General features: G+C 36.2%; 1 protein-coding gene across 7 annotated transcripts in view; it reads left to right on the top strand.

The window, feature by feature from the left end:
* Positions 1-24634, top strand: part of ACBD5 (acyl-CoA binding domain containing 5) — a gene marked incomplete at its 3' end in the record, with an annotated part of 44669 nt that overhangs the window by 13306 nt on the left and 6729 nt on the right. For 4 of the 7 annotated variants that reach the window (XM_081143904.1, XM_081143905.1, XM_081143906.1 and 1 more), the window contains 8 exons: positions 343-457; positions 6490-6624; positions 8046-8246; positions 9411-9517; positions 14422-14689; positions 16971-17170; positions 23368-23412; positions 23734-23843. In XM_081143904.1, the coding sequence (XP_081000030.1) occupies positions 343-457; positions 6490-6624; positions 8046-8246; positions 9411-9517; positions 14422-14689; positions 16971-17170; positions 23368-23412; positions 23734-23843 (1181 nt within the window). Of the gene's footprint in view, positions 1-342; positions 458-6489; positions 6625-8045; positions 8247-9410; positions 9518-14421; positions 14690-16970; positions 17171-23367; positions 23413-23733; positions 23848-24634 lie in introns of those variants that run through there. The other 3 variants (XM_081143907.1, XM_081143903.1, XM_081143902.1) reach the window with 2 other exon arrangements.

Below are 24634 nucleotides of genomic sequence, written 5' to 3'. Positions count from 1 at the left end.
CCATCAAGTTAAAGAACAGTTTTACACTAACCCCACAGTTTTCTCTCTTATTTACCATTAATGTCCTTAGTTTTAAATGCACAATTTATAGATTATTGTGTAAAAGTTTACATGAAACTTCTGTGGAATAGTCTTCAAAATGAAAACATTTTTTAAGTCTTTAATATACTTGAAACTTTTCTAAGAGGTTATATACATTAAGCATGTAATTAATATAGGTACTTTGGGAGTCTATAAATGAACCTCACATCACAAAATTATCAAAATGTTGTATTATTTGATAGTAATTTAGATCAGCTTAATAGTTTGTGATTTCACAAGATTTGTTTCTTTTGATTACAGATTCTTGAAACAATGCCAATGACTGAGAAAGTTGAAGAATTGCTACATGTCATAGGTCCATTTTATGAAATTGTAGAGGACAAAAAGAGTGGCAGAAGTTCTGATTTAACTTCAGGTTGGACTATTTTATCTCTTTTTTAACTTAACAACTGATACATTATGCATACATTAATATTTATATGTCTAATTTTTTTTTTTTACTCTCACATGCTAGTCCGACTGGAGAAAATCTCTAAATACTTAGAAGGTAGGAATAATGAAATCCATGTAAAATTTTGTTTTAATATTTACACGCCAAAGAATTCTGTACAGATTTATAGAACTTATAAGCTTGTCACTCAGGAGTTTTCAATCTAAGCAAATATATTGCATAAAGTTCTAAAATATTATAAACCCTTAAGTTTTAACCCTTAAGTTATTGAAACATGATAGGTGGTTTACTTAGTATGTATAAAGTTGTAACAATTCATAGTTTTATTTTGGTGGATTATATTTTCTATTTTATTTATGATTTTATTAGCAATACCATGGGTTGAAATGATTTTTTAGCTGATTTTAAAGTGTTACGTTTACTTTAAAGTGCCAGGTGTTTTTTTGTTTGTTTTTAATTCTCACCTGAAAATATGTTTTTATTTATTTTTAAAAATTATTGTTATTATTTAAATATGTTTTCATTGATCTTTTTAGAGAGAGGAAGGGAGAGTGAGAAGGAGAGAGAAACATCAATGAGAGAGAGAAACATGGAAGGGCTGCCTCCTGCACACCCCCTACTGGGAATCGAGCCCGAAAACTGGGCATGTGCTCTGACCTGGAATTGAACCCATAGCCTTTTGGTGTGTGGGACAGTGCTCCAGCCAACTGAGCCACCCAGGCAGGGCAAGTGCTAGGTTTAACTGTAGCTTAAACAAGATATCAGTGAATTTACTTAGCTTGGCTTTTCTTTTTATTATTTTTTTATTATTGATTTTAGAGAGAGAGAGGAAGGAAGAGAGAAACATCAATTTGTTGTTCCACTTATTTCTGCATTCATTGGTTGCTTCTGTATGTGCAGTGACCGGAGATCGAACCCTCAACCTTTGTGTATTGGGACGATGCTCTAACCAACTGAGCTATCTGGCCAGGGCCTGGTTTTTCTTTTTAGAATTCTCTTTTTGTGTACTCTGTAAAGAATTGAAAGGTGTGTATCTTTTATGTACTAGCAGGAGTTGAATAATATGCACATTTGCTGGCATTAACTTTAAACATTTGCTCTTTAAATTTTATTAGAAAACAGAGTGAAATAAACCCATAAGAGTAATTTTAAATGGAAATTATATATGTTTTAGTATATATGGTATCCTCCCTTTTTTTCCCTGTCATCCCTGTTTACAAGGTATCGTTTAGTAATTGATGGAAATTACAGTGTTTCAGAACAGTAATCATCCTGACCTGTTATGAGGCCTGCAGGTTGTGTCTGCTGTAACTGATAGTGACTGCTTACTGGGCATAACTCTGTACCATACCTTCTATATCTGATTTGCCTAGAGGAGTCAAATATTATAAAATAGTCTTCCTTATTCTTGCTTGTTCAATTCAGAAAGAATATTAAGTGTTTTCTCTATATGAAGCATGTTTTTAGGATGCAGATGGGCATAAATCTGGACCTGCTTTAGTAGTGTCCAGCTTACTGGCAGAGGCAGATGTTTAAACAACTAATTATAAAAACAAGAGTGAATAATAATAATAATAATAAAGGTTCAGTTCCATAATTCATTAGCTATAATTTGAAAATTAAAAAAGGTTGATAAAATGAAGGTTTTGGGTTTTTTTATAACTCATTGGCAGCAAAACTTGTCCTGACATGAACTAGTTGAGGGGCAAACCCTAACCTAAAATGACATGAAGCTATTTTAAGTCTACTTATCCTATCGAGTGTAACTATGCATATGTTTTGCTGAAAAAAAAAATCTTAATTAAAAAAATTATTTTTATTGATTTTTTAGAGGGAGAGGAAGAGAGAGGGAGAGAGAGAGAGAAAGAAACATCGATGTAAGAGTAGAATACTGATGGGCTTCCTCCTGCACACCCCCTAACTGGGGATCGAGTCCACAACCCAGGCATGTACCCTGACCAGGAATCTTTCAGTCTGACAACCTTTCTGTGTACAGGATGTTGCCCAACCAACTGAACCACACCTGCCAGGGCTTAACGTTTTTTTAGTGAGAGTTGCTTAGACTCTTTTGGTGTTACATAATATACAGTATTTATAGTGTATGACCTTTGCAAAATTAGTAGAATACTCTGGATTTTGAATCATATCTGAATCCAAGGGATATTGTAGCATAATGTGTTTAATCCATACCATTCTAACATACATTTAGGTTGTTTCCTCTTCCGATCTTCAAATGCTGCTGAAATTGACCATGTACAAATGTCATTCAACATATGTGGAAGTTTATAATAAGAAATAATATTAAAAATATAATTGCTGAATCAAAGGATATGGATTGTTGGATATTTGCAATTTTGTAAGATGTTGCCACGTTGCAAGACATTTTTATTGTTGACTTCTTTTTTAACAAAGCATCTTGTTCAAAATAGCCAGTTAGGCTCAGTAGAACAGATATATCTTTTTCAAATGGGCTTTTTCAGAATATACATATGTAGTGAATTTTGAAATTAGAAAGTGTGAGCTGCCCAACTTTATTCTTTTTCAAGATTGTTTGACTATTCTGGATCCCTTGCATTTCCATATGAATTTTAGAATCAGTTCATCAATTTTTGCCAAAAGCGCCAGCTGGGATTTTGATAGGGATTGCAGTGAATTAGATCATTTTGGGAAGTATTGTCAACTTAACAATATTGCCTTCTAGTTCACTTATTTAGATCTTCTTTCATTTCTTATAATACTGTCTTGTCATTTGCAGTATATAATTCTTACACCTTCTTTTGTCAAATGTGTTCTAAGTGTTTTACTCTCTTTGGGGCTTTTGTAATTTGAATTGTTTTCTAATTTTATTTTTGGATAGTTTATTGTTGGATTATAGAAATACAGTTGATTTTTGTATATTGACCTTGTATCCTGCAATGTCGCCAAATTGTTAGTTCTAATAGTTTTTTGTAGATTTCTTAGGATTGTCTAGGTGGAAGAGCATGTCATCTGTGGAAGAGATTGTTTTACCTCCTTCTTTCTAATTTGGATGCTTTCTACCTTTTTCATTGCATAACTGCCCTGGCTAGAACTTCTAGTACAATGTTAAATAGAGATGGCAAAGACAGACATCTTTGGCCCTGGCCGGTCTGGCTCAATGGTTAGAGCGTTGGCCCATGGACTGAAGGGTCTCGGGTTTGATTCTGGTCAAGGGCACGTACCTCTGTTGCAGGCTCGACCCCCAGCCCTGGCCTGGGCGCATGTGGGAGGCAACCAATTGATGTATCTTTCTGACATCAGTGTTTCTTTCTCTTTCTCTTCTATTCTCTCTCAAAAGCAATAGAAAAAATATCCTCGGGTGAGGATTAAAAAAAAAAAAGCAGACATCTTTGTCTTGTTCATTAGTTTGGGAGCACAAAATTCAGTCTTTATGTTAAGGATGGATGCTAGTTGTGAGTTTTCGTAGATGCCTTTTGTTGGATTGATGAAATTCTCTTGTATTCTTAATTTCTTCAGCATTACTATCATGAAAGCATGTTGGATTTTGTCAAATGCTTTTCCTGCATCTGTTGTCATAATCATGTGGCCTTTGTCTTTTAGTCTGTTAATATGGTATTTTACATTAATTGATTTTTGGATGTGTAGTAAGCTCACTAGTAATTCTCTGCTTTCTACAACTCTTATTACAGGACTGTTGTAATGCTGTTTTTGCTGCTGTCAATTAGTTTTTGACAGCTATTCATTTGATGGGGATTCGGGGTATTCCCTGTTACTTAGTTTTGTTGATGTCTGTAACTGGTGTGTGTTTTTGTTTTTTGGTGTGGGTTTATTTTTGTTTTCTTTTGGTGTTTTTTTTTTAATTGAGTTTAAGAGAAAGGAAGGGAGAGAGAGAAACAGTGATTTGTTGTTCCACTTATTTATGCATTCATTGGTTGATTCTTGTATGTGCCCTGCCCGGGGATCGAACCTGCACCTTGGCATATCAGGACGACACTCTAACTAGCTGAGCTACCCGGCCAGGGCCTTTTGGTATTTCTGTTGTTGTTATTAATTGTTGTTATTCTTGCTTTTTCTGGTTGTTGGGAGAATAAGGGAGATTCAGGAACTATGCTCCTACCATGATTCTCTAAGAGAGAATAGAACACAATGCCTAGGATAGAGTTGAATTTTTAGTCTTTTGTTTCATTAATTAGGTAGACTTAAATAAGAATATTTAAAGTCCGAACCCAGTGATTCCACTTCTGGGAATATATCTGAAGAAATCTGAAACACTGATTCGGAAGAATATATGCATCCCGCAGCATTATTTACAATAGCCAAGATTTGGAAGCAGTGCAAATGCCCATCAGTAGATGAGTGGGTAAAAATGCTGTGGGACATTTACACCATGGAATACTTGTCGGCTGTAAAAAAGAAGGAAATCTTACTTTTTGTAACAGCTTGGATAGACCTGGAGAGTATTATGCTAAGTGAAATAAGCCAGTCAGAGAAAGGCAAATACGATATAATTTCACTTGTATGTGGAATCTAATGAATAAAATAAACAAAATAGAAACAGACTCAGAAAACAGACTGTCAGCTGTTAGAGGGGAGGGGGTTTGGGAGGCTGGGTGAAAAAGGTGACAGGTTTGAGCAAAAACCAAACCAAAACAAAAAATTCATAGACACAGACAGCAGTATGGTGATTACCGGAGGGAAAGGGGATGGGGGCAGGTAGAAGAGGGTAAAGGGGGGATAAATGGTGATGGAAGGAGACTTGACTTTGGGTGGTGAACATATAATACAATATATAAATGATGTATTATAGAATTGTACACCTGAAACCTATATAATTTTATTAACTGATGCCCCCTCAATAAATTCAGTGAAAAATTTAAAAAAAGAATATAGGTCTGTTTAAGATGCATGGAGATTTTGAAATTTAATATGTTATTTGTAATGCAGAGAAGCATCCACAGTGCATTTGTATAAGTGAAAATAAAGCCCAAAAGTTTATGGAGGAAGACTACTGTTTTTGGCCAGTAGCTACTTAAGAGGTCTTTCAGTATCTTAAAGAGTTGATGGGAATGTAATTCCCTGTATCTCAAAATGAGGTCCAGTAACCAACAGCATTAGCATCACATGGGAGCTTTATGGAAATGCAGAATCTTAGATCAGCCCACACTTACTGATTCAGAATCCTCATTTTAACTACATCTCAGGTGATTACTATGCATATTGTTTGAGAAGCTCTGTTGTGTTTACTCCCAAGGTCTGACTTTGGGGCAATAGGACTATTTGCCTTTTTAAATGATTGGTTGCATTTAACTGATACTTCTTTTTAAAAAAGCTTATATATAAAGATGTAAGTTGGGCAAAAGAAAAAAAATAAGTTGTGCCCTTGAAACCCTAAAGGTAATAAAAGGAAATTTTTTTTAATGTAGTCCAACTATAATATTGATATGATTATTGTTAGGGCCAAAAATAATATGTTTACAGTATGCTAGCATATAGCAACTATCTCTTCATTTACCATGTACGAAGATCATTCATCTCTAGCTTTACTATTTTGATTGATGGTAACTTAAAAATAATTTATCCTCTATCTTGTTCAGAAAGGTCTTAATATTCCTTTATCTTTTTATTATAAACTGTCAATTGAAGGAGTTTATTTATGTAATATATGTAATATTTCTAGTCAAAGAAAAATACTATAATTATATATCAGAATCTGTTTACTTCAAAATTATTTTATTATTTTTTAAAAAAATCTTTATTGATTTCAGAGAGAGGAAGGGAGAGGGAGAGAGAGATGGAAACATCAATGATGAGAGAGTCATTGATCAGCTGCCTCCTGCATGCCCCGGACTGAGGATCGAGCCCACAACCCGGGCATGTGCGCTGACCGGCAATCGAACCTCTGTCTCCTGGATCCTAGGTTGATGCTCAGCCTGGCCAGGCTTATTCTATTATTTTTAAATCACAGCATTATTGGATGTTATATCATTAGAGATTAAATGGTCATTTTTATATTTTAGGTCTTGGTAATGTTCTAACTTCTCCTCCAAATGCCAAAACTGTTAATGGTAAAGCTGAAAGCAGTGATAGTGGAGCCGAGTCTGAGGAAGAAGAGGCCCGAGAAGAAGTGAAAGGAGCAGAACAAAGTGATAATGGTAATCTTTGTATGATGGGATAATAATTTTAAATGAGATAAAAGGATATGGAGAGACTTTGGCTGATTTGGCATTGTATGGAAATGGTGGGAATGGTGACCCTATAATCAGGTTTGTTGTGGACCAAAAGGGCTACAGAGTTAGGGACAGCCAGCTGTATGCATAGATGGAATAGATGTCCATTGAAGGTTAACAAGAATAGGGACGTCTGTAGTACCTGAGCAATAAAATAAAGAAAAAAAAGGAATAGGTCACTCTTCCAAAGGTAATGCCTGAAATACTGCATTAGAAATATATTCATTTAGTGTATTGTTTCCAGTATGAATATGCATATGTTACCAAGGAGAGGAGACAATCAAACTGACCATCTTGTCAAGAATAGAGTGGAGCCCAGCTGGTGTGGCTCTGTGGTTGAGTGTCTACCGGTGCACCAAGAGGTCTCTGGTTTGATTCCCGGTCAGGGCACATGCTCTGGTTGCGGGCTCCATCCCCAGTGGGCACTTGCAGGAAACACCCCATCCATGTTTCTCTTTCATTGATGTTTTTGTTTCTCTCTCCCTCTCCCTTCCTTTCTCTCTAAAATCAATAAAAAACATATTTTAAAAATAATAATAATAAAAAAGAATAGAGTGGAATCCAGAGACTAGGATACAGGCAGAAGGTTTTTTGTTGTTTTTTTTAAACCAGAGGAAATTTTTTTTTTTTAGAAAGGGGAAGAGAGAGGAACATCGATGTATGAGAGAAATCAATTGGTTGCCTCCTGTATGGGCCCCCACCAGGGATTGATCCCATAATCTAGGTATGTGCCCTGACTGGGAATTGAACTGGCAACCTTTCAGTGCACAGGATGGCTCTCCAATCAAATGAGTCACACTGGCCAGGGCCAGGCAGAAGTTTTAATGAAGAAGGAAGATTGGAATCATGGGGCCCTGAATTGGGGGGTTCTTATTAGTAAGAGTACCAGTGATTCTTGGTAAGACTGTTTTAGAAAGGGGAGTCAGAAAGACACTAAAACAAACTGCACAACTTAATTTTGCCTTCTTGTTCCATTAAGGTATGACAAATAATACCTTCTTTGAAGGATCTTTTTATTGGCTGTATGTGCCACTATGTACTGCTGGGTCTCATAGAACAATTTGCCTATGCTGAGAGAATGTGAAGACCTTGAGAGATGATCTGTTAATGGAGGTTCTAGAAAATTCACAGGGCACTAAAGCAGTTTTGAAACCAACACAGTTTGTGTGAGTTCTCAGCATATAAAACACCCGTTTTCTAGGAGCACCCCATCTCTCTGCTCCAAGTAGGAAACCCTTCAAAGAGATTATGTTAGGCTGAAGAAATGACTACTTGATATCAGAACATAGTATACAGCAGTTGACTTAATGTGAACTTTTATGAATCTCTCCATTTTCACATAAAAGAAAAGATGATGAAGAAATCCACAGAGCACAAGAGTTTGGACATCATTGTTGCTAATGGCTATGATAAAGACAGCGTTGTTCAGGATGTACAGAACGATATCCATGCCAGTTCTTCCCTGAGTGGCAGAAGCACTGAAGAAGTAAAGCCTGTAGATCAAAACTTGGAGCAAACTGGAAAAACTGCTGTCTGTGCTCACCAAGGTATTCTCCCATAATTATTATTTGTCGAGCCTCTTTCCTATAAATAAGATGTTCTTTTAATAATGTCAGGATATTAGGAGTAATTTAGAGTTTAAAATCTCTTGCTCAGTAGTATCTAAGAGTTTATTTATATTCTAAGGGTCCATATCTTTGGAAGACAGTGAATTAGGGCCAGGGCTTTTATGTTTTTATTGAGATTTAAAAAAATTTTTTTAAGATTTTTTAATTGATTTTTAGAGAGAGAGGACAGGAGAGGGAAAGAGAGAGAAATATCTATGTGAGAGCGTGACATCGATCAGTTGCCTCCTCCACGCCCTAACCAGGAATCGAGCCTGAAACCCAGGCATGTGCCCTGACCTGGAATTGAACCGGCAACCTTTCAGAGTATGGGACGATGCCCAACCAACTGAGCCACACCAGCCAGCACTAAATTGTTTTTATATGGCATTTTAAAATAAAATTTTGAAAAATTTTTTAATTGATTTGAGAGAGAGAGAAACATTGATGTGAGAGAAACACTGAACGATTGCTTCCCGTACGCTCCCCAACCAGGGATCAAACCACAACCTGAGTATGTTCCCTGATCTGGAATCAAAACTGCAACCTTTTGGCGTTCCAACCAACTGAACCACACCACACAGGGCGAATTTTGAGTTTTACTCTTATTCCTTATGTTTCTTTTAACTTAAACCTCTTATTATATTATGCCTCTGTTCTCCAATCAGCAAGGTAAGTTATACTCTTTTCATATCTTAGGGCTCTAGGGGTGAGCCTATAATATGTACATGTTGAATTATTACCATTATTACAATTCAGCCAAGAAACCAAGAAATATAATTTCTAAATGTTACAACTAAACTTGCAGTAGTTGCATCCAAATTTATGTTTCCTAGCTGCTATTCATTTTTCTCTTATAAGGTTATTGAGGTCTATAAGGTTTTGTATAATTCCATGATAAAATACTTTGATATCTTTTCAAATAAAAATTATCAGCTAAATTTAACATTTTCTTAAGTTAAAAGAAAAAAAAATGTGGCTTGGTAAATCAAATTTGTCTCCCAGTATGAAAATAATATAAAGCTAATAAATTTTGAAAACAGAATAAATGCATTTATTCTTCAGTTAGAGAGTAATTATTCTACCTGGGCATTTATTCATATTTAGATATAAATGATGATCATGTTGAAGATGTTTCAGGAATTCAGCATTTGACAAGTGATTCAGACAGTGAAGTTTACTGTGATTCCATGGAGCAACTTGGACAGGAAGAGGTAAAAATGTCATTTTTTTAATTGGTAAGTTTTCAAAGTGGTATGTCTGTTAATACCAGATGTACATGCTGTTCATCACTTTGAAAACATACCTTTAAAATGTTTAAACATTTGTATTTTAAATTATTTATTGTGAATTAGAAAGTATATTAAGTTCCTGAATATTCAAAAAAAAACTTAACTATTATAACTTATAATATTTGTATATATTTGTAAATATTCTGAGAGAGGTGAGATGGGGAGGCAGACAGTAAACTCCTTATGCTAGTTCCTGTGTTTGAAACATTGATTAACATTTAAGAAAATCAAATAATTTTCAAACAAATCAGTTCTTCATATTGACTTTAATATGTTGAACTGAAAGTTGGTTGAAATACTTTTCAAATTTTAGTTAATTGAGATTCAGTATTGGAAGCTAACATTTGAAAAAAGTTAAAACTACATGAATTAAAATTTTTATTTATTTATTGATGATACAGAGAGGGGAAGAGAGAGAGGGATACACCAATGTGAGAGAGAAACATCGATTGGTTGCCTTCTGTACGTGCCCTGACTGGAGTTGAAACGTCAACCTTTTGGTGCATAGGACAATGCTCAACCCACTGAGCAACTCTGGCCAGGCTACTTTTCTGTTTTAAAGATTTGATTGGGGAAGACTGGATGAGATTAATCATAGTAAATATCTGGCTACTAGATTCTAGGTTTGCTCCTATATTCTCTATAAATCAGTTGATAGACTAAAATTCTTCATGGGGCTCTGCCTGATCTGGCTCCTACTTACTTTTCTAGCCTCTGTGCACACCACTCTTATGTTTGGGCTTTGCTCATACCCACCCTGGTCTTCTCTGTTCCTCTAATACGTCAAGTCCTTTTCCCTTCTCTCTTCCAGCACCAGCATATTTGCATTAATTTTGCTGGAATGTAATTCACCATTCACTGCCTCATACACCGAGTTAACTCCTGTCCATCCTTTAAACCCTAATGCAGATGTCCCTTCCTGAAGGAAACTTTCTTAGATAAGATACAGCCCCACCACATCACCCATCCTCACCGAGTCTAGGTTAATTATAGGTTGTCAGCCACAAATTTCCTAGGTGGGTTCTTTTAAAAATATATTTAATCTCTATGATCAATTTTGGAGTCCTTGAGAATCAAGGTGTTTTTCCAAGTTCTTTTTGTGGACTAATATCACATTTATTCTTTGTCTATTATGATTTGACCATTTTCTCTTTCTTGTATTTTCCACTTATAAAAGTACTTTTAAAAGTTTTATAATTGCCTCTTGAATGTAGTAGTTAAGCATTTCCCTACCCACAACATACATACATACAAAGTAAATTATGTTTTAAGTTTTTTTGATATATTTATCTCATTGCAATAAAGTGTTTAACCTGATAATACGATGTTTAGGATTTGTTTCAGAATAATTCACTGGGGATGGGCATGAGAGTCATAGGTAAACTAAAACAAGAGTTGCCCTGAAGTGATAATTGTTAAAACAGAGTGATTGGTACTGTAGTATGTTTGAAATTTTCCATAATAAGTTTAAAAATGAGCATTATAGTTCGATGTTTCTTTTTCGTGTTGCCTCTGTAATGGTTTTCTAACTTATGTTGCCTCTGTCATGGTTTTCTTTCCTTCTTCCACAAGAACATTGAATTTAATTATGTGAACATACAATCGTACCATCATTATTGCTCTGCAGTTCAGTTAACACTTCGTAATGAATTCCTTTTGCTGTGCTTTCTTATGACTTCTAGAATAATGTGTTCTAAAGAGCCATTATTTATTTTGTCCTCAAGCTTCATCTTTTCTTATCCATTGAGGTATTAGCCAATCTGCTAGTATAATTAAGATCTTGTTTTATTACCTGACCTATTGTTAATCTAAGCTCACTCATTTTGTTTTTTTATTTGTTTCTGTTAATCCTCACCTGAGGATATTTTTTCCATTGAGTTTTAGAGAGAGTGGGAGGGAAGGGGGGAGAGAGAGAGAGAAACATCGATGTGAGAGACACACATAAATTGGTTGCCTACCCCACGCGCCCTGACTGGGGCCGGGGATTGAACCTGCAACCTAGATACATGCTCTTGATCGGGAATTGAACCCATGACTCTTCAGTGCTTGGGCTGACACTCTTACCAGTGAGCCACACCAGCCAGGACTAAACTCATTCTTAAGTAATATTACTTTTAACTTCTTTATCTATAACCGATAATCTGTAAGAAATTATTTTTAAAAATGTAATGTTAGAATTTAATTTTCAGGATTGTGGTACTGGTTTGTGAATACCACTACATTTTGAAAATCATAGTAATGGTTTTACCTTGTTGTACATAATATTTTCTTGGTTCCTGTCCTTCCCAGAGGGCTCGTGTTCTGAAAGCACTATATCCCATTGGTTTTACTAAATTTCTGAGGTGATGGACGACCTCATGCTTTCAAGGGCCTCATCTCACCAAACAAAATACTGTTGAAAAGAAAGTCACTTTTTTATTCCACAGTGCTGTTTAAATAAGTTGAATAACTTATAGACCCTTTTCTAAAAGGTTGAGATTTTGAAAGGCCAAATTATTAGTAGTTACTGCTTTGCAGAAGCTGAAAATAAACCACTTCATGGAATAGATAATGGTTTGGAAGTACTGTTCTGAAACTGGAATAGAGACTTGAAGATATGAAATATTTTATATATATAATTCTGATATTTCAAACCAGAATTCCAATGCATACTAGTTGTCAGGTGAGTTAGATTTTTAAGATAAAAAAATGAGAAAGCAACATTTTAGATTTTTTCTTTCCCCTTTGTTTTATACATTCTCCTTATCTATTAAGCAGCACTTCTCAACTTTTAATGAGGAGCTTGTTATAGCACAGATTCTTGGGCCTGAGCCCCAGAGTTTCTCATTTAGTGGGTCTGGGGTGGGACCCATGAATTTACATTTCTAACCAGCTTTCAGTTGATGCTGCTGCTGCTGGTCTGCAGACCACACTTTGAGGAGCTCCTAAAGCATAAGAAGCTAGAGTTCTACCAGGATGGGAGATGTGGGTAGGGGATTGGTACTCATTAGTCCCATTTCAACTTTTCCTTGCTTTCATCAAATGATTTTGTTTTCACTGAGAAGATAGAAGCCATTAGGTTGTAACTCCTCCAGCTTCACGCCTGGACACTTCTGTCTTTGACTTACTGACTATAAGCTACACCCATTCAGCCTTTGCCACCTTTCTTCCACCTCAGTGGAAGACCTTCCCATCTAAGGCCAGTTTCTCTAATATGTATCATATTTTTTCCCACCTCTTTGGGGACCTTCATATTTTATATCTTCCAGACTGTTTCCAACCAGTGTCCCTCTTCTGGTTCTTTTTTCTCAAGCTATTCATATTCCTTCCATCTTTAAAAGAAAATCCTCTCCCAACCTTATGATGCCTTCTAAGCGTTGCCTTATCTCCCCCCTCCCCGTTACAGCCAGGCTTTCTGTCGGTTGTGTTCATTCATGGTATTGACTCACTTCAGATATATGCCAACATGCCTTTGTTGCTAATTTAAGTGGATGCTTTACATTTCCCATCTCACTTGAATATCATTAAACAATATTAGCTACTTTGTCCTTGAGAATACTTTCTTGGCCTCCATTACACCATTTTTTAAGTGTTTCTTTTTATACTTCTTGGCCCATTGTAGCCTTCCTCTGCGAGTTCTTCTTCCTCTTGTCGACCCCTTAAATTTGCTGTTCTTCAGGCATGTATCCCTAATTATTACTACCTTGGTTTCAGCCATCACTCACCTTCTAATGACTCTCCATGTTCTATCTCCAACATGTATCTCTATTCTGAATTCTAACTGCCCTATTAGATATCTTGCCTACGAATCTCAATTTTTTACTTATTTGTAACTATACACCATTGTCTCTTTTTGTCCCCTGAAACCTCCTTATCCTCTATATTTCTTTTGGTGACTATCACAAAACCATCTAGTCTTTTCCTTGCTCTTACTCCCCACATTCATTGTTCAAGTCTTATAGATTATGTAACCTCAGAAGTTCTCAAATCATCCTCTATCCCACTACTACGTTATTGGTAGGTGCTGTCATCATTACCATACCTTTGAATTGGCTTATAGTCATCTGTTCTTCAAATTTTGTTTTTTTGGGTTTTTTTTACATAAAACAAAAGAAATTTTTTCTCTCATAGTTCTAGAAGTATAGGGAGGCTAGAAGTCTGAAATCAAGATGTTGGCAGAGCTGTGCTCCTCCTAAGGCTCCAGGGGAAATTAATTTCTTGCCTCATCTAGCTCTCGTGGCCACAGGGGCTCCTTGACCTGTGACTGCATCACTCCAGTCTCTGCCTCCGTCTTCACATGGCTGCCTCCTCCCTATGTTGTTCTTCAGGATTTAGTTCATATCATTTCTTCCAGGAAGGCTATCCCGACCAAGCCTGTACCCAACCCCATATGAATTAGGCACCCCTCCTGTGAGCTCCCATGGCACCCTTTGTATATCTTTTTCATTACGCTTGTCAAACTATATTGTAATAATATTCTCTCTCTTGCTAAGACTAGAAGTCTCTTGCAGACAGAGATTCTATCTCTTTTTTCATATTTACCTTTAGATTTTAGCATAGTAACTAGGATAAAAGTAGACATTTAAATGTGTCTTGGATGAATGAGTGACTCATGAGAATAATTTATTGCCGTAACTTCTCAATTCTTTGCTCATGGATGATTCATTTCTATCCCATTTCCCCTTACATATAGGAGGCAGAATATGAATTGAAGAAATTTTTTAGAAAAATAATATTTTTGTAATAACATGAAAAAACATTTTATAAAAACAGTAACCTATTATTAAGAAAACTTTGTAGTGTATAATTTGTTTGTAGCTTTTAACTAAGTGTTTTTAAATTTGTAGTCTTTAGATAGCTTTACATCAAACAATGGACCATTTCGATATTACTTGGGTGGTGATCCCAATAAGCCCTTGGAAAATTCTGGTTTTCCTGAAGATGTTCAAATTTTTCCTGGAAATGGCAATATTGGGGAGATGCAGGTGGCAGCAGTCGAAGGAAAAGGTGAAGTAAAGCATGGAGGAGAAGATGGACGAAGTAACAGCGGCGCGCCACACCGTGAGAAACGGGGTGGGGAAAGTGAGGAATTCTCTAATGTCAGAAGAGGGAGAGGTGTGTATTACTTCTTTTTTGTTTTCACTGACTGTCTTCATAACCTAATTAGTGGAATCGTAGGTTCTAGAAAGGAGAGACATTAGAACTATCAGTTTGTAAAGGGAATGTTAAAAGTTACCTGTACATAACATCTGACCATTTTTCTTTATGTCTAGTTCTTTCCTTTGAGTCCACAAAGCAAAGCATAGTAGTGTATTCTCTAAAGATATATGGGGGGGGGGCATTTCTATTTTTATATCTTTTATGCAATTTTTTTGAGGTAGCCAACCATATTTATGTTCTGTCATTCCCCTGAATAATCACTTACCAGTTGCTCCAACTGTGCTGATGCTTATTTTACTTACTTTTGGTAAAAATTAGAATTCTTTGTCTTTTTCACATTTCACCACTTAAGTCAAAATATATCACTTAAACTTGAAAAATCATGTAACAGATACAAAAGAACATTTAACATTTTGAAAGTAAACATTAAGAATAGTAATGTGATGAGATAATAGAGTTGAGTGGGGAAGAAAAGTAAATAATTTACAATTGTTTATAGTAAGGAATGAACAGGTATTGTCAAAAAAGAGACTGGAAAGACAAATTCCATAGTAGTATCTTACGTGGAATCTAAAACATGAATGAACAAACAAACAAACAAAAACAAGCTCATAAATACAGAGAACAGATTGCATATTGGTGGTTCCCAGAGGCGGAAAGAGGGCAAAATGGGTGAAGCTGGTCAAAAGGTACAAATTCCTAGTTATAAAAGAAATAAGTCATGGAGATACAATGTACAATAGTGTGACTACAGTTAATGATAGTATATTGTGTATTTTGAAAGTTACTAAGAGTTCTTATCACTAGAAAACAAATCTGTAACTATGTATGGTGACAGATGTTAACTAGACTTATTGTGGTGATCATTTCACAATATATACAAATATCAGATCATTATGTTGTACACCTACGGGTAAAAAAAAAGGAAAATCACTGTTTAATTTTATGAGATCATAAAATGTTAAAGGATTATTTGTATATCTGGTTGAAAAAATCTACATAAAACAAATTAAGACATGGCTTTGGGAATGCTACTGCTTTTGGGTTCCAGGATGCTGAAAGGCAATGATGTAGGTAATTTCCTGTTTATTGTTTAAAACAAAACAGACAAAACTTACCCATTATATTAGCAAATGTAAAAACTTAAAATATTTCATTTCCACAAAGGTGGGGTAAGATGGTGGTATAGAACTGTCTCAGCCTTTCTGAAAAAATAACTTGGCAACCCTCATGAAGAACTGCCACTAAGTTGTTAACCCTTTGGCCCAGTACTTTTTCTTCGAATCTGTCCATCCTAAAGAAATCAGCAGGAATCTGGACAAGAATTTATATAAAAAGACATTTATTTCAATAGTATCTGTAATCGCTATATATACAAATATCAAATCATTATGTTGTACACCTAAGGAAAAATAAAGGGAAAATCCCTGTTTAATTTTATGAGGTATAAAAAGTTAAAGGATTATCTGTGTATCTGGTTGAAAAAATCTACATAAAACAAATTAAGACATGGCTTTGGATTCATCCACAATTGGATTCATCCTAACTATCCAAAAGTGGATAAAGTGATTGAGTAAATTACTTCATATAGGGAATTTATGCAGCCCTTCCAATGTTTTTGGAATAAAATTCAATGATGTAGATAAATGTTTATAGTATTTTTTAAATGTAGGATACAAAATCATGTGTAAGGGGGTAATGCCAATTCTGTAAATATATGCATGGAAAGAAGAAGGGATGGATATATAATAAAAATTTAAAAGTAATGAGATTTCAATATCTCTATAAATATAATGGAATTTGTAATAAAAACATTTAAAAAGCTTTGGGAGGCTTACAGTGACCAAAAAGGAAAATGTAGATATTTAGAGTAGTTTTTAATACTCTAAAGAAAGTCTTCAAATATTTTCAGTCTTGTTAGCTTTTAGGAAAGATTTTTTGAGAATGCACCCTGAATATGAATATATTACTTGTGAATTCTATGCATTTAGTCATGTACTAGTATATTAAGTGCATTATAAAACCTTAGACAAAAATCTAAGAATATCTCAATATAAATAGAAGTATACATGTCTACTCTTTGACCTCAATAATTTATTTTGTGTAGTTCCTGATTGCTCCCACTCCAGTTATGAGAGTTAGATCTCAAAGAAATGATAGGAAAATGAATAAAACACACCATTTCTACTTTTACAGGAATAATTTATAGCTAACCTATTTTGCTCTCTTAAAATAGGGCATAGGATGCAACATTTGAGCGAAGGAGCCAAGGGTCAGCAAGTGGGAAGTGGAGGTGATGGAGAGCGCTGGGGTTCAGACAGAGGGACAAGAGGCAGCCTCAATGAGCAGATTGCTCTTGTGATCATGCGACTTCAAGAGGACATGCAGAATGTCCTTCAGAGACTTCATAAACTGGAAACACTAACAGCTTCGCAGGTAAGTTTCCAAATTTGTCTTCTGCTTGTTGGTCCTTTAAAACAGTGTATAATCTGTATTGATCAGATTTACAGAAATCAATGTATTTTAGTGATTTAAAAAAAAATGGGCCCTGGCTGGCATGGTTCAGTGGTTAGAGTGTTGGCCTGCGTACCGGAGGGTCAAGGGTTGGATTCCCGGTCAAGGGCACGTACCTGGGTTGCAGGTTCAATCCTCTGCTCAGTTGGGGTACGTATGAGAGGCAACTAATGGATGTGTCTCTCTCACATTGATGTTTCTCTCTCCCTCTCTTTCTCTCTCTCCCCTCCTCCCCACCTCTTTTCCACCCTCTCTAAAAAATATCCTCTGGTGAGGATTAACAATAATAAATAAATAAATAAATAAATAAATAAATAATAAATAAATAAATAAATAAATAAATAAATGCAGTAGGACCTATTTTTGAAAATATTACTTAAAACTGACCCAAAAGCTAAATGCCAGTTAAAATAATAGAAACATTTTAGTGTAAAATTAGCAGTACCATTTTGGAGGAAGGAGTAGGTTGCTTGGTGGTAGAAGAATAAGATCTTTTAAATAGTTTAATTCAAGGAACTAATAAATAGACCATACCTAGTGCCCTAGAGTTGATCATTAAAGAGTCATACTTATACTTTTGTAGTAAGCATTGTCCTCTGCCTCGACTTCTTTTAAAAATGCTGTAGAGATAATATGTTAAGTTACTGATTCTTGAGTGTAAATTAGTTTTAGGATCAAAACCTGAAAGCCAAAGAGTCCTGTGGAGTTACAGTTTAACCTCTGCTGTCATTTGACCCTGGAAGATCAAGGGTGTTAAACCTTTGAAAAGGCAGAACAGCTAGTCAGTCGTAGGAACTCAAACAGAACCTGGACGCTCTGAATCCCAGGGCAGTGCTCTTTCTACTTGGCAGATTGCTGTCCTGTACTGAGGGACGCTGGACAGCGGGATATGGAGCAGGTCCTGAGAGAAAAGGAAAAGGCCTCATGGGAAGGGGCAGCTCCTCTTGGTTCAGTTTTGACCGGGCTGTGATACCGCGTGGACGCAGCTGCAGAGCTTTCAGGCTCCTAGTGCTCTGCCTCACTTGTCCCCCGCCTTGTGCCTCCTTGAGTCACACTGGCTGGAAGAAAGAGTGAGGCAGCCAGCCTCGGTGTCTGGCCTGGCTTCCGACGTGGTACAGCCTCAAAGCATCTTGCTGTACCTGATGCTAAGAAGAATTTGTAGGGATTAATCAAAGAAGATGTGCTTCCATTACAAGATGAACACATTAAATGTAGATTTATGTAAAGAAACTAATACTGCCCGGCTGGAGTGGCTCAGTTCGCTGAGCTTGTCTTATGCACTGAAAAGGTCACAGGTTCGATTCCTGATTAGGACACATACCTGGGTGCTGGGTTTGTTTTCTAGCCGGAGCACATATGGAAGGCAACTGGTTGGTGTTTCCTCTCACATCAGTGTTTTTCTCTCTCTCCCCCCCTCCTCTCTTTAAGCATGTTGTTCAGTGAAGATTAAAAAAAAGGAGTCCTTGTCTTTTTTTTTTTTAAATCTGACGCATTAAGGACTTTCCCCCTTAAAATTTGCATAATTCATTTGTATGAATAAAAGTTTGTATAAATAAAAAATAAATTGATAATAATATAGCGGTAGATTATAGAACCAAAGGAAACTTCTTAGTTCGGTACCCTTAGTCCAGCAGACGAAGAAGCTGAGCTACTGAGAGCACACCTTAACTAGCAACATGCCAGCTCTGTAACTCCAGTTAATTGATTTCTCATGCAGTATACTTTCCACATCAGTAAGCTGCCTGAGGCATATTAATTTTTTGTATAAATTCATTCACTAAATAAATATTTGTTGAATAGTCACATAGATTATTTTCTAGGCAACAGACACAAAAGTGAAAAGGGAGATAGCATAGTGTGGCAGACCTTCAAGAAAACTACCCAAGTTCAGATTCTAGCTTTGCCACTTACTGTGTAATCTTGGGTCAGGTTACTTAACCTCTCTGTGCTTCATTTTTCTTATCTATTAAAAGAAAATATTAATGCTTACCTCATAAGCTTACTCAGAGGGTAAAATAGAATGCTTAATATAGTACCTGGAACATAGTAAGTTAAGCACTGAAGTATTTTACATGAAACGATGGTAACAACAATGATGGGAAAATAGCTCGGTTTTTCCCCTCAGGAAGTTCACAGCCTTAGGGAGGATCTAACTTAATAATTTTTTGTATTTTCTTTGCAGTGGTTACTATTACAGGAGATTTTTCTCTTCAAAATAATTTTCCAAAAAATTCAGTAATCCTTATTTTAATGTACCAATAGAATAATACTAGAATTTCTAAATATCTAAAAGCTACATAAAAGCTACTTGATATTGACAAAGGTTTGTTACTTGACTAAACTTTAGGCTCCTGAACCTTCTCTTAGGTCTATCTGTTCACTTTTTCATTTATTTATTTATTCATTCATTCATTCATTCATTCATTCATTCATTCATTCATTCATTCATTCATTCAATATTTTGAGAATACGTTTATTGAAGCTGGGGACAGTGAAACAAGGAAGGGCTTAGGATGGAAGAAGCAACAGGAGAGAGACTAGGTAGGCAGGGCTGCTTTGGCTCTCTAGAAATGTTATGGAAAAGAAGTGAGCTAAGGCAGGGCTGCTGTCAGCTCACTGGGGAGTCAGAGAAGGGGGAGCCTTGGGGACAGGTTCAGGCAGTTAGCCCAGGACAAGTTGCTGCTGGCAACTGCTTCCCTGGTTGCAAGTCCTTTAGAGTTTAGGAGCTGTGTGCCTTGGGACAAGAAGAAGGGGAAGGGAAAGGCTCAGGCGTGCTCCCAGGAGGGAGAGTGTGCCTGTTTTCTTCCTTGTAAAATCCAGTTTTAGCAAGAGCCCTGCTTAGTCACTTTAACCAGAACCACCCACCTTCAGTATCTGATCAGGCTCCTCATCTTCCACCATCACTCAGGTGATCTGATCACCCTGGCTTGTCTTCACCAAGAATCCTATTAGTTTGGTTTAGTCAGAATCTCCCTTACGCTTGATGTTTCCTCTTGGTAACTTTCCGTGTACTGATCCCCCACCCTACTTCTTGATTATAAATTTCCACTTGCCCCTGCTATATTGGGAATTGAGCCCAATCTCTTTCCCCTACTGCAGTGGTCCTTATACCTATGATGATAGCCCCTTCTCCCTTGAATAAAATCTTCTTTACCATGCTTTAACAAATGTCATTGACTTTTTTTCCTTTAACAACATACATGGATAAATATCACTAAAGTATCATAGTGCTAATTACATAAGTATTGCCAGTTACTTCCTATGTGTAAGCAAGTGTCTCTGGGAATCTTCATTTGCCTTTCCAGAGCATTTATTGCTTAGGAAAAATTTACTTATAGATGCATATATTAGTTCTGATTCTGTCTTAGTATTTGTTAGTAGTTGTTTCTTTAATGAAGAGTAGTTGTGTCATGACACTGGGATTTGTTCACCTCGACTTCTTTCTAATTTTTTAAAAAATATATCTTTATTGATTTCAGAGAGAGGAAGGAAGAGGGAGAGAGAGAGATAGAAACATGAATGATGAGAGAGTTGTCATTGATTGGCTGCCTCCTGCACGCCCCCCGACTGGGGATCAACCCACAACCCCGGGCATGTGCCCTGACCAGGAATTGAATCTCGGTCTCCTGGATCTTAGGTCGATGTTGACCCGCTGAGCCACATCCGGCTGGGCTCGACTTCCTTTCTAAATCATACTAACAGGACTTTGGATAAATCATCAGATACCTGGGAGCCCAATTTTGTAAATCTACCCTCTATTCCATTAAATCTGGAGAAGTGCCATTAAGATTAATCTCTTAGTTAGATATTACCATGCCTGCAAGGTAGTATTACAACTAACATCATAAAAATCCTTACCTTGTCTAGATTCTTTTCACATTTGCAACTGTAAGTTCTTTAACACCTTAATGGTCTGAAGAATTAATGCAACATCAGAGAAATTTAATTTCATGTTACCTGTAAGGTATAGTCATACTGGGCCACACACATTTGCCAGCAGGCTCCCTCCCACTCTGGGTCTTTGTACTTGCTGTTCTCTCTGTATAGAAGTTAGTCACGTAGCTTACAACTGTTCTTTGTTTAGGACTTTGCTCGAATGTCAGCAAAGCCTTCCCTGGCCACTCTTGCTTCTAAGCTTTCCTTCCACCAACATGTCTCCTCTCCCTTCCCTGTTTTATTTTTCTTTATGACATTTATCACTACCTGAAATATCATGTATTTTACTGATTTATTTGTTATTATTTGTAGCCTTCCTTTAGAGTATAAGCCTCATTAGGTCAGCAATTTTTGTCATTTTGCTCTCTGCCCAGAGTAGTGACTAGTACATAATAGACGCTCAGTAAATATTTATTGAATGAATCAATGAATGAACTCATTAATCTTCATACCATTTCTCTCAAGTTATAATAAATGCAGAAACTGGAGTAGTAAGTTTCTGACACCTAGCCTAAGGAAACTTGTGTTTGGGATGAGCTTGGTTTCCTAAATTAGTTTCAATTTTTTCTCCTTAGTGTATACTTCTAATTAAAAAACCTACAATACTCCCCCCGAAAGGTAACTATATGAGGTGTCAATTAACTTGATTATGGTAATCATTTCCTAATGTATACATATATCAAATCTTAAGGTTGTATATTTTAAATATATATAATTTTGTCAATTATACCTAAATTAAGCTGGAAAAAAATTAAAATCTGTAACACTAATAGTTCATTTTTCAAATCTATCAATATCTCTTCTGCTATAACTTATTAGGGATTTCCAAAACAGATCTTTGGATATTATTTATATAATTTTTACAGGTTTTTTTTTTTGTTGTTGTTAATTCTCACCTGAGGATATACTTTTTCCATGAATTTTTGGAGAAAGTGGAAGGGAGGAAGGAAGGGGGAGAGAGAGAGAAACATCAGTGTGAGCAACACACATCCATCGGTTGCCTCCCACATGTGCTCCAACCGGGTCAAGGATAGACCTGCAACTCAGGTATGTGCCCTTGACCAGGAACGAACCCACAACCCTTTGGTCCACAGGCAACACTCTAACCACTGAGCCACACTGGCCAGGGCTAATCTTTACAATTTTAATTAATGATAAAGACTGCAGTTCTTAAATGTGTTTGTAAATTGGTAGTTTATATGGAAATTAAAGAATTTATAAGATCCCTGGCCAGGTAGCTTAGTTGGTTAGAGCATTGCTCTGATACGCCAAGGTGTTGTGGGTTTGATCACCGGTCAGGGCACATACAAAAAGCCACCAGTGAATGCATAAATAAGTAGAACAGGCCTGGCCTGTTTGGCTCAGTGGTTAGAGTGACAGCCTGCAGACTGAAGGGTCTTGGGTTCGATTCCTGGTCAAAGGCACATACCTGGGTTGCAGGTTCAATCCTGCTCCTCAGGGCAAGTGTGGGAGGCAACCAATTGATGTGTCTCTCTCACATCTGTCTCTCCCCCTCCCTCTACTCTCTCTCTAAAAAATCAATGGAAAAAATGTCCTTGGGTGATGATAAACAGCAACAAAAAGTAGAACAAAAAATTGATGTTTCTCCCTTCCCCTCCCTTTCTCAAAATCAGTAAGTAGCCCTAGCCAGTGGGGCTCTGCTGGGCATCATCCCATCCACATTTCCGGTTCAATTCCCCGCCAGGGCACATGCCCGGTTCAGGGCTCAATCCTTGGTAGGAGGCGTGCAGGAGGCAGCCGATTGATGTTTTGCTCTCACACTGATGTTTCTTTCTCATTCTCCCTTTCTTTCTCTCTCTCAAAATCAATAAAAATATTTAAAAAAGAAAAATCAATAAACAAAAATTTTGAAAAGAATTAATGATAAAACTCAATTAGGTTAATAAGAATGTAAAAGACATAATGGTTTAGGTTAATTTAAGATTTTGATAATTTTCTAAAATTTGAACTATAAAATATAAAACGTCAAAGGTATTTATTTGACTAGTAATTTTAGGGACCTTGTCATTTGGTCAATATGGGCTTCAGGATAATCAAAGAATAATTAACAGAAGAAGAAAGACTAAATTACTAGTTCAGTTTTGTTTTTAAGATAGAAAATTGAAAAATTATTGTGTTTCTCTTATTTGTCAAAGCTAAATCACTTTCATTTGTATTTGTAGGCAAAATTGTCAACATTACAGACTAGTAATCTGCCTTCTTCACAGGTAAGAAATCTTTTTTAAATCTAAGTGCCAGGGTTTCAAGTAAGTTACAGTCAGTTTAGATTATATGAGGCCCTTAAAGAATTCCACATGAAATCTATCCTTTAGAACTCTGAAGTGAAAAGTATATTTATTTTGTGTTTATTTAAGTCTGAAGTACACCTCAGAGTTTATTTACTAAATTATGCTCTGAAATACAGATTATCTCCCTCTCTTTACCAGTAGATTTATTATTAGTTATATATTTTCAAAATTACAAGTTGTTTTTAAGTTTATACATATAATATGTAGTAGATTGGTGACCAGCTTATTTTATTTTCTTAGAGATCATCTTGGTGGCCCTTCGAGATGTCTCCTGGTACATTAACCTTTGCTATCATATGGCCTTTTATTGCCCAATGGTTGGTGCATTTATATTATCAAAGAAGGAGAAGGTAATACTATACTTTTATAATTCAAAGTGGTATATGGACTCTTACAATAGAGCCTTCAGCTGCAGTTAAAAGGACAGGTCCATTTCATAGATACACGGTCATACTGAATATTCTATACTGATCCTGGGACTGAAATTACTTTGCAGGTGATATTTGATGGGTCTCTAGGTACTTGTTACACTTAAAAATGTTTCACTTGAGCCCAGCCAGCATGGCTCAGCGGTTGAGCATCGACCTATGATCCAGGAGATTGAGGTTCGATTCCTGGTCAGGGCACATGCCCGGGTTGCGGGCTTGATCCCCAGTGGGGAGCATGTAGGAGGCAGCTGATCAATGCCTCTCTTCATTGATGTTTCTATCTCTCTCTCTCCCTCTCCCTTCCTCTCTCTGAAATCAATAAAGATACATTTAAAAAAAAATTTTTTTTTTCACTTGAGAGCATCTGGTGGATTTGTGCACCTTTGATTTAAGCAACAATAAGAGAATGATTATAGGCTTAGTTTTATGGTTTATGAAGAAACACTGTTCTTAAAGTCTGATGTTTATTTTGGGCCCTTTGTTAATAGATAGGTAAAAAAAAAAAAAAAAAATGCCTGCATGCTCTCTGTATCTTTGAAATATAGACATTGACTTTTTAGAAAATGTTCAGCTTTTATGTTTTAATGAACATTCTTTAGAAGTAGGGGTTATACTTATTTGAGGGCCAGAAATTCCAGTCTGGGAAGCTAGGAGGTAACTCAAGTAAGTCTGAGAATAATAGATTGCAAACCTTGAAAGTGCTCTGAGATTGT

Source organism: Miniopterus schreibersii, assembly GCF_964146895.1.
Source record: "Miniopterus schreibersii genome assembly, chromosome: 1".
NCBI classification, from domain to species: Eukaryota; Metazoa; Chordata; class Mammalia; order Chiroptera; family Miniopteridae; genus Miniopterus; species Miniopterus schreibersii.
The sequence above is the reverse complement of the archived record's forward strand: the minus strand, read 5'-3'. Positions and strand labels throughout refer to the sequence as shown.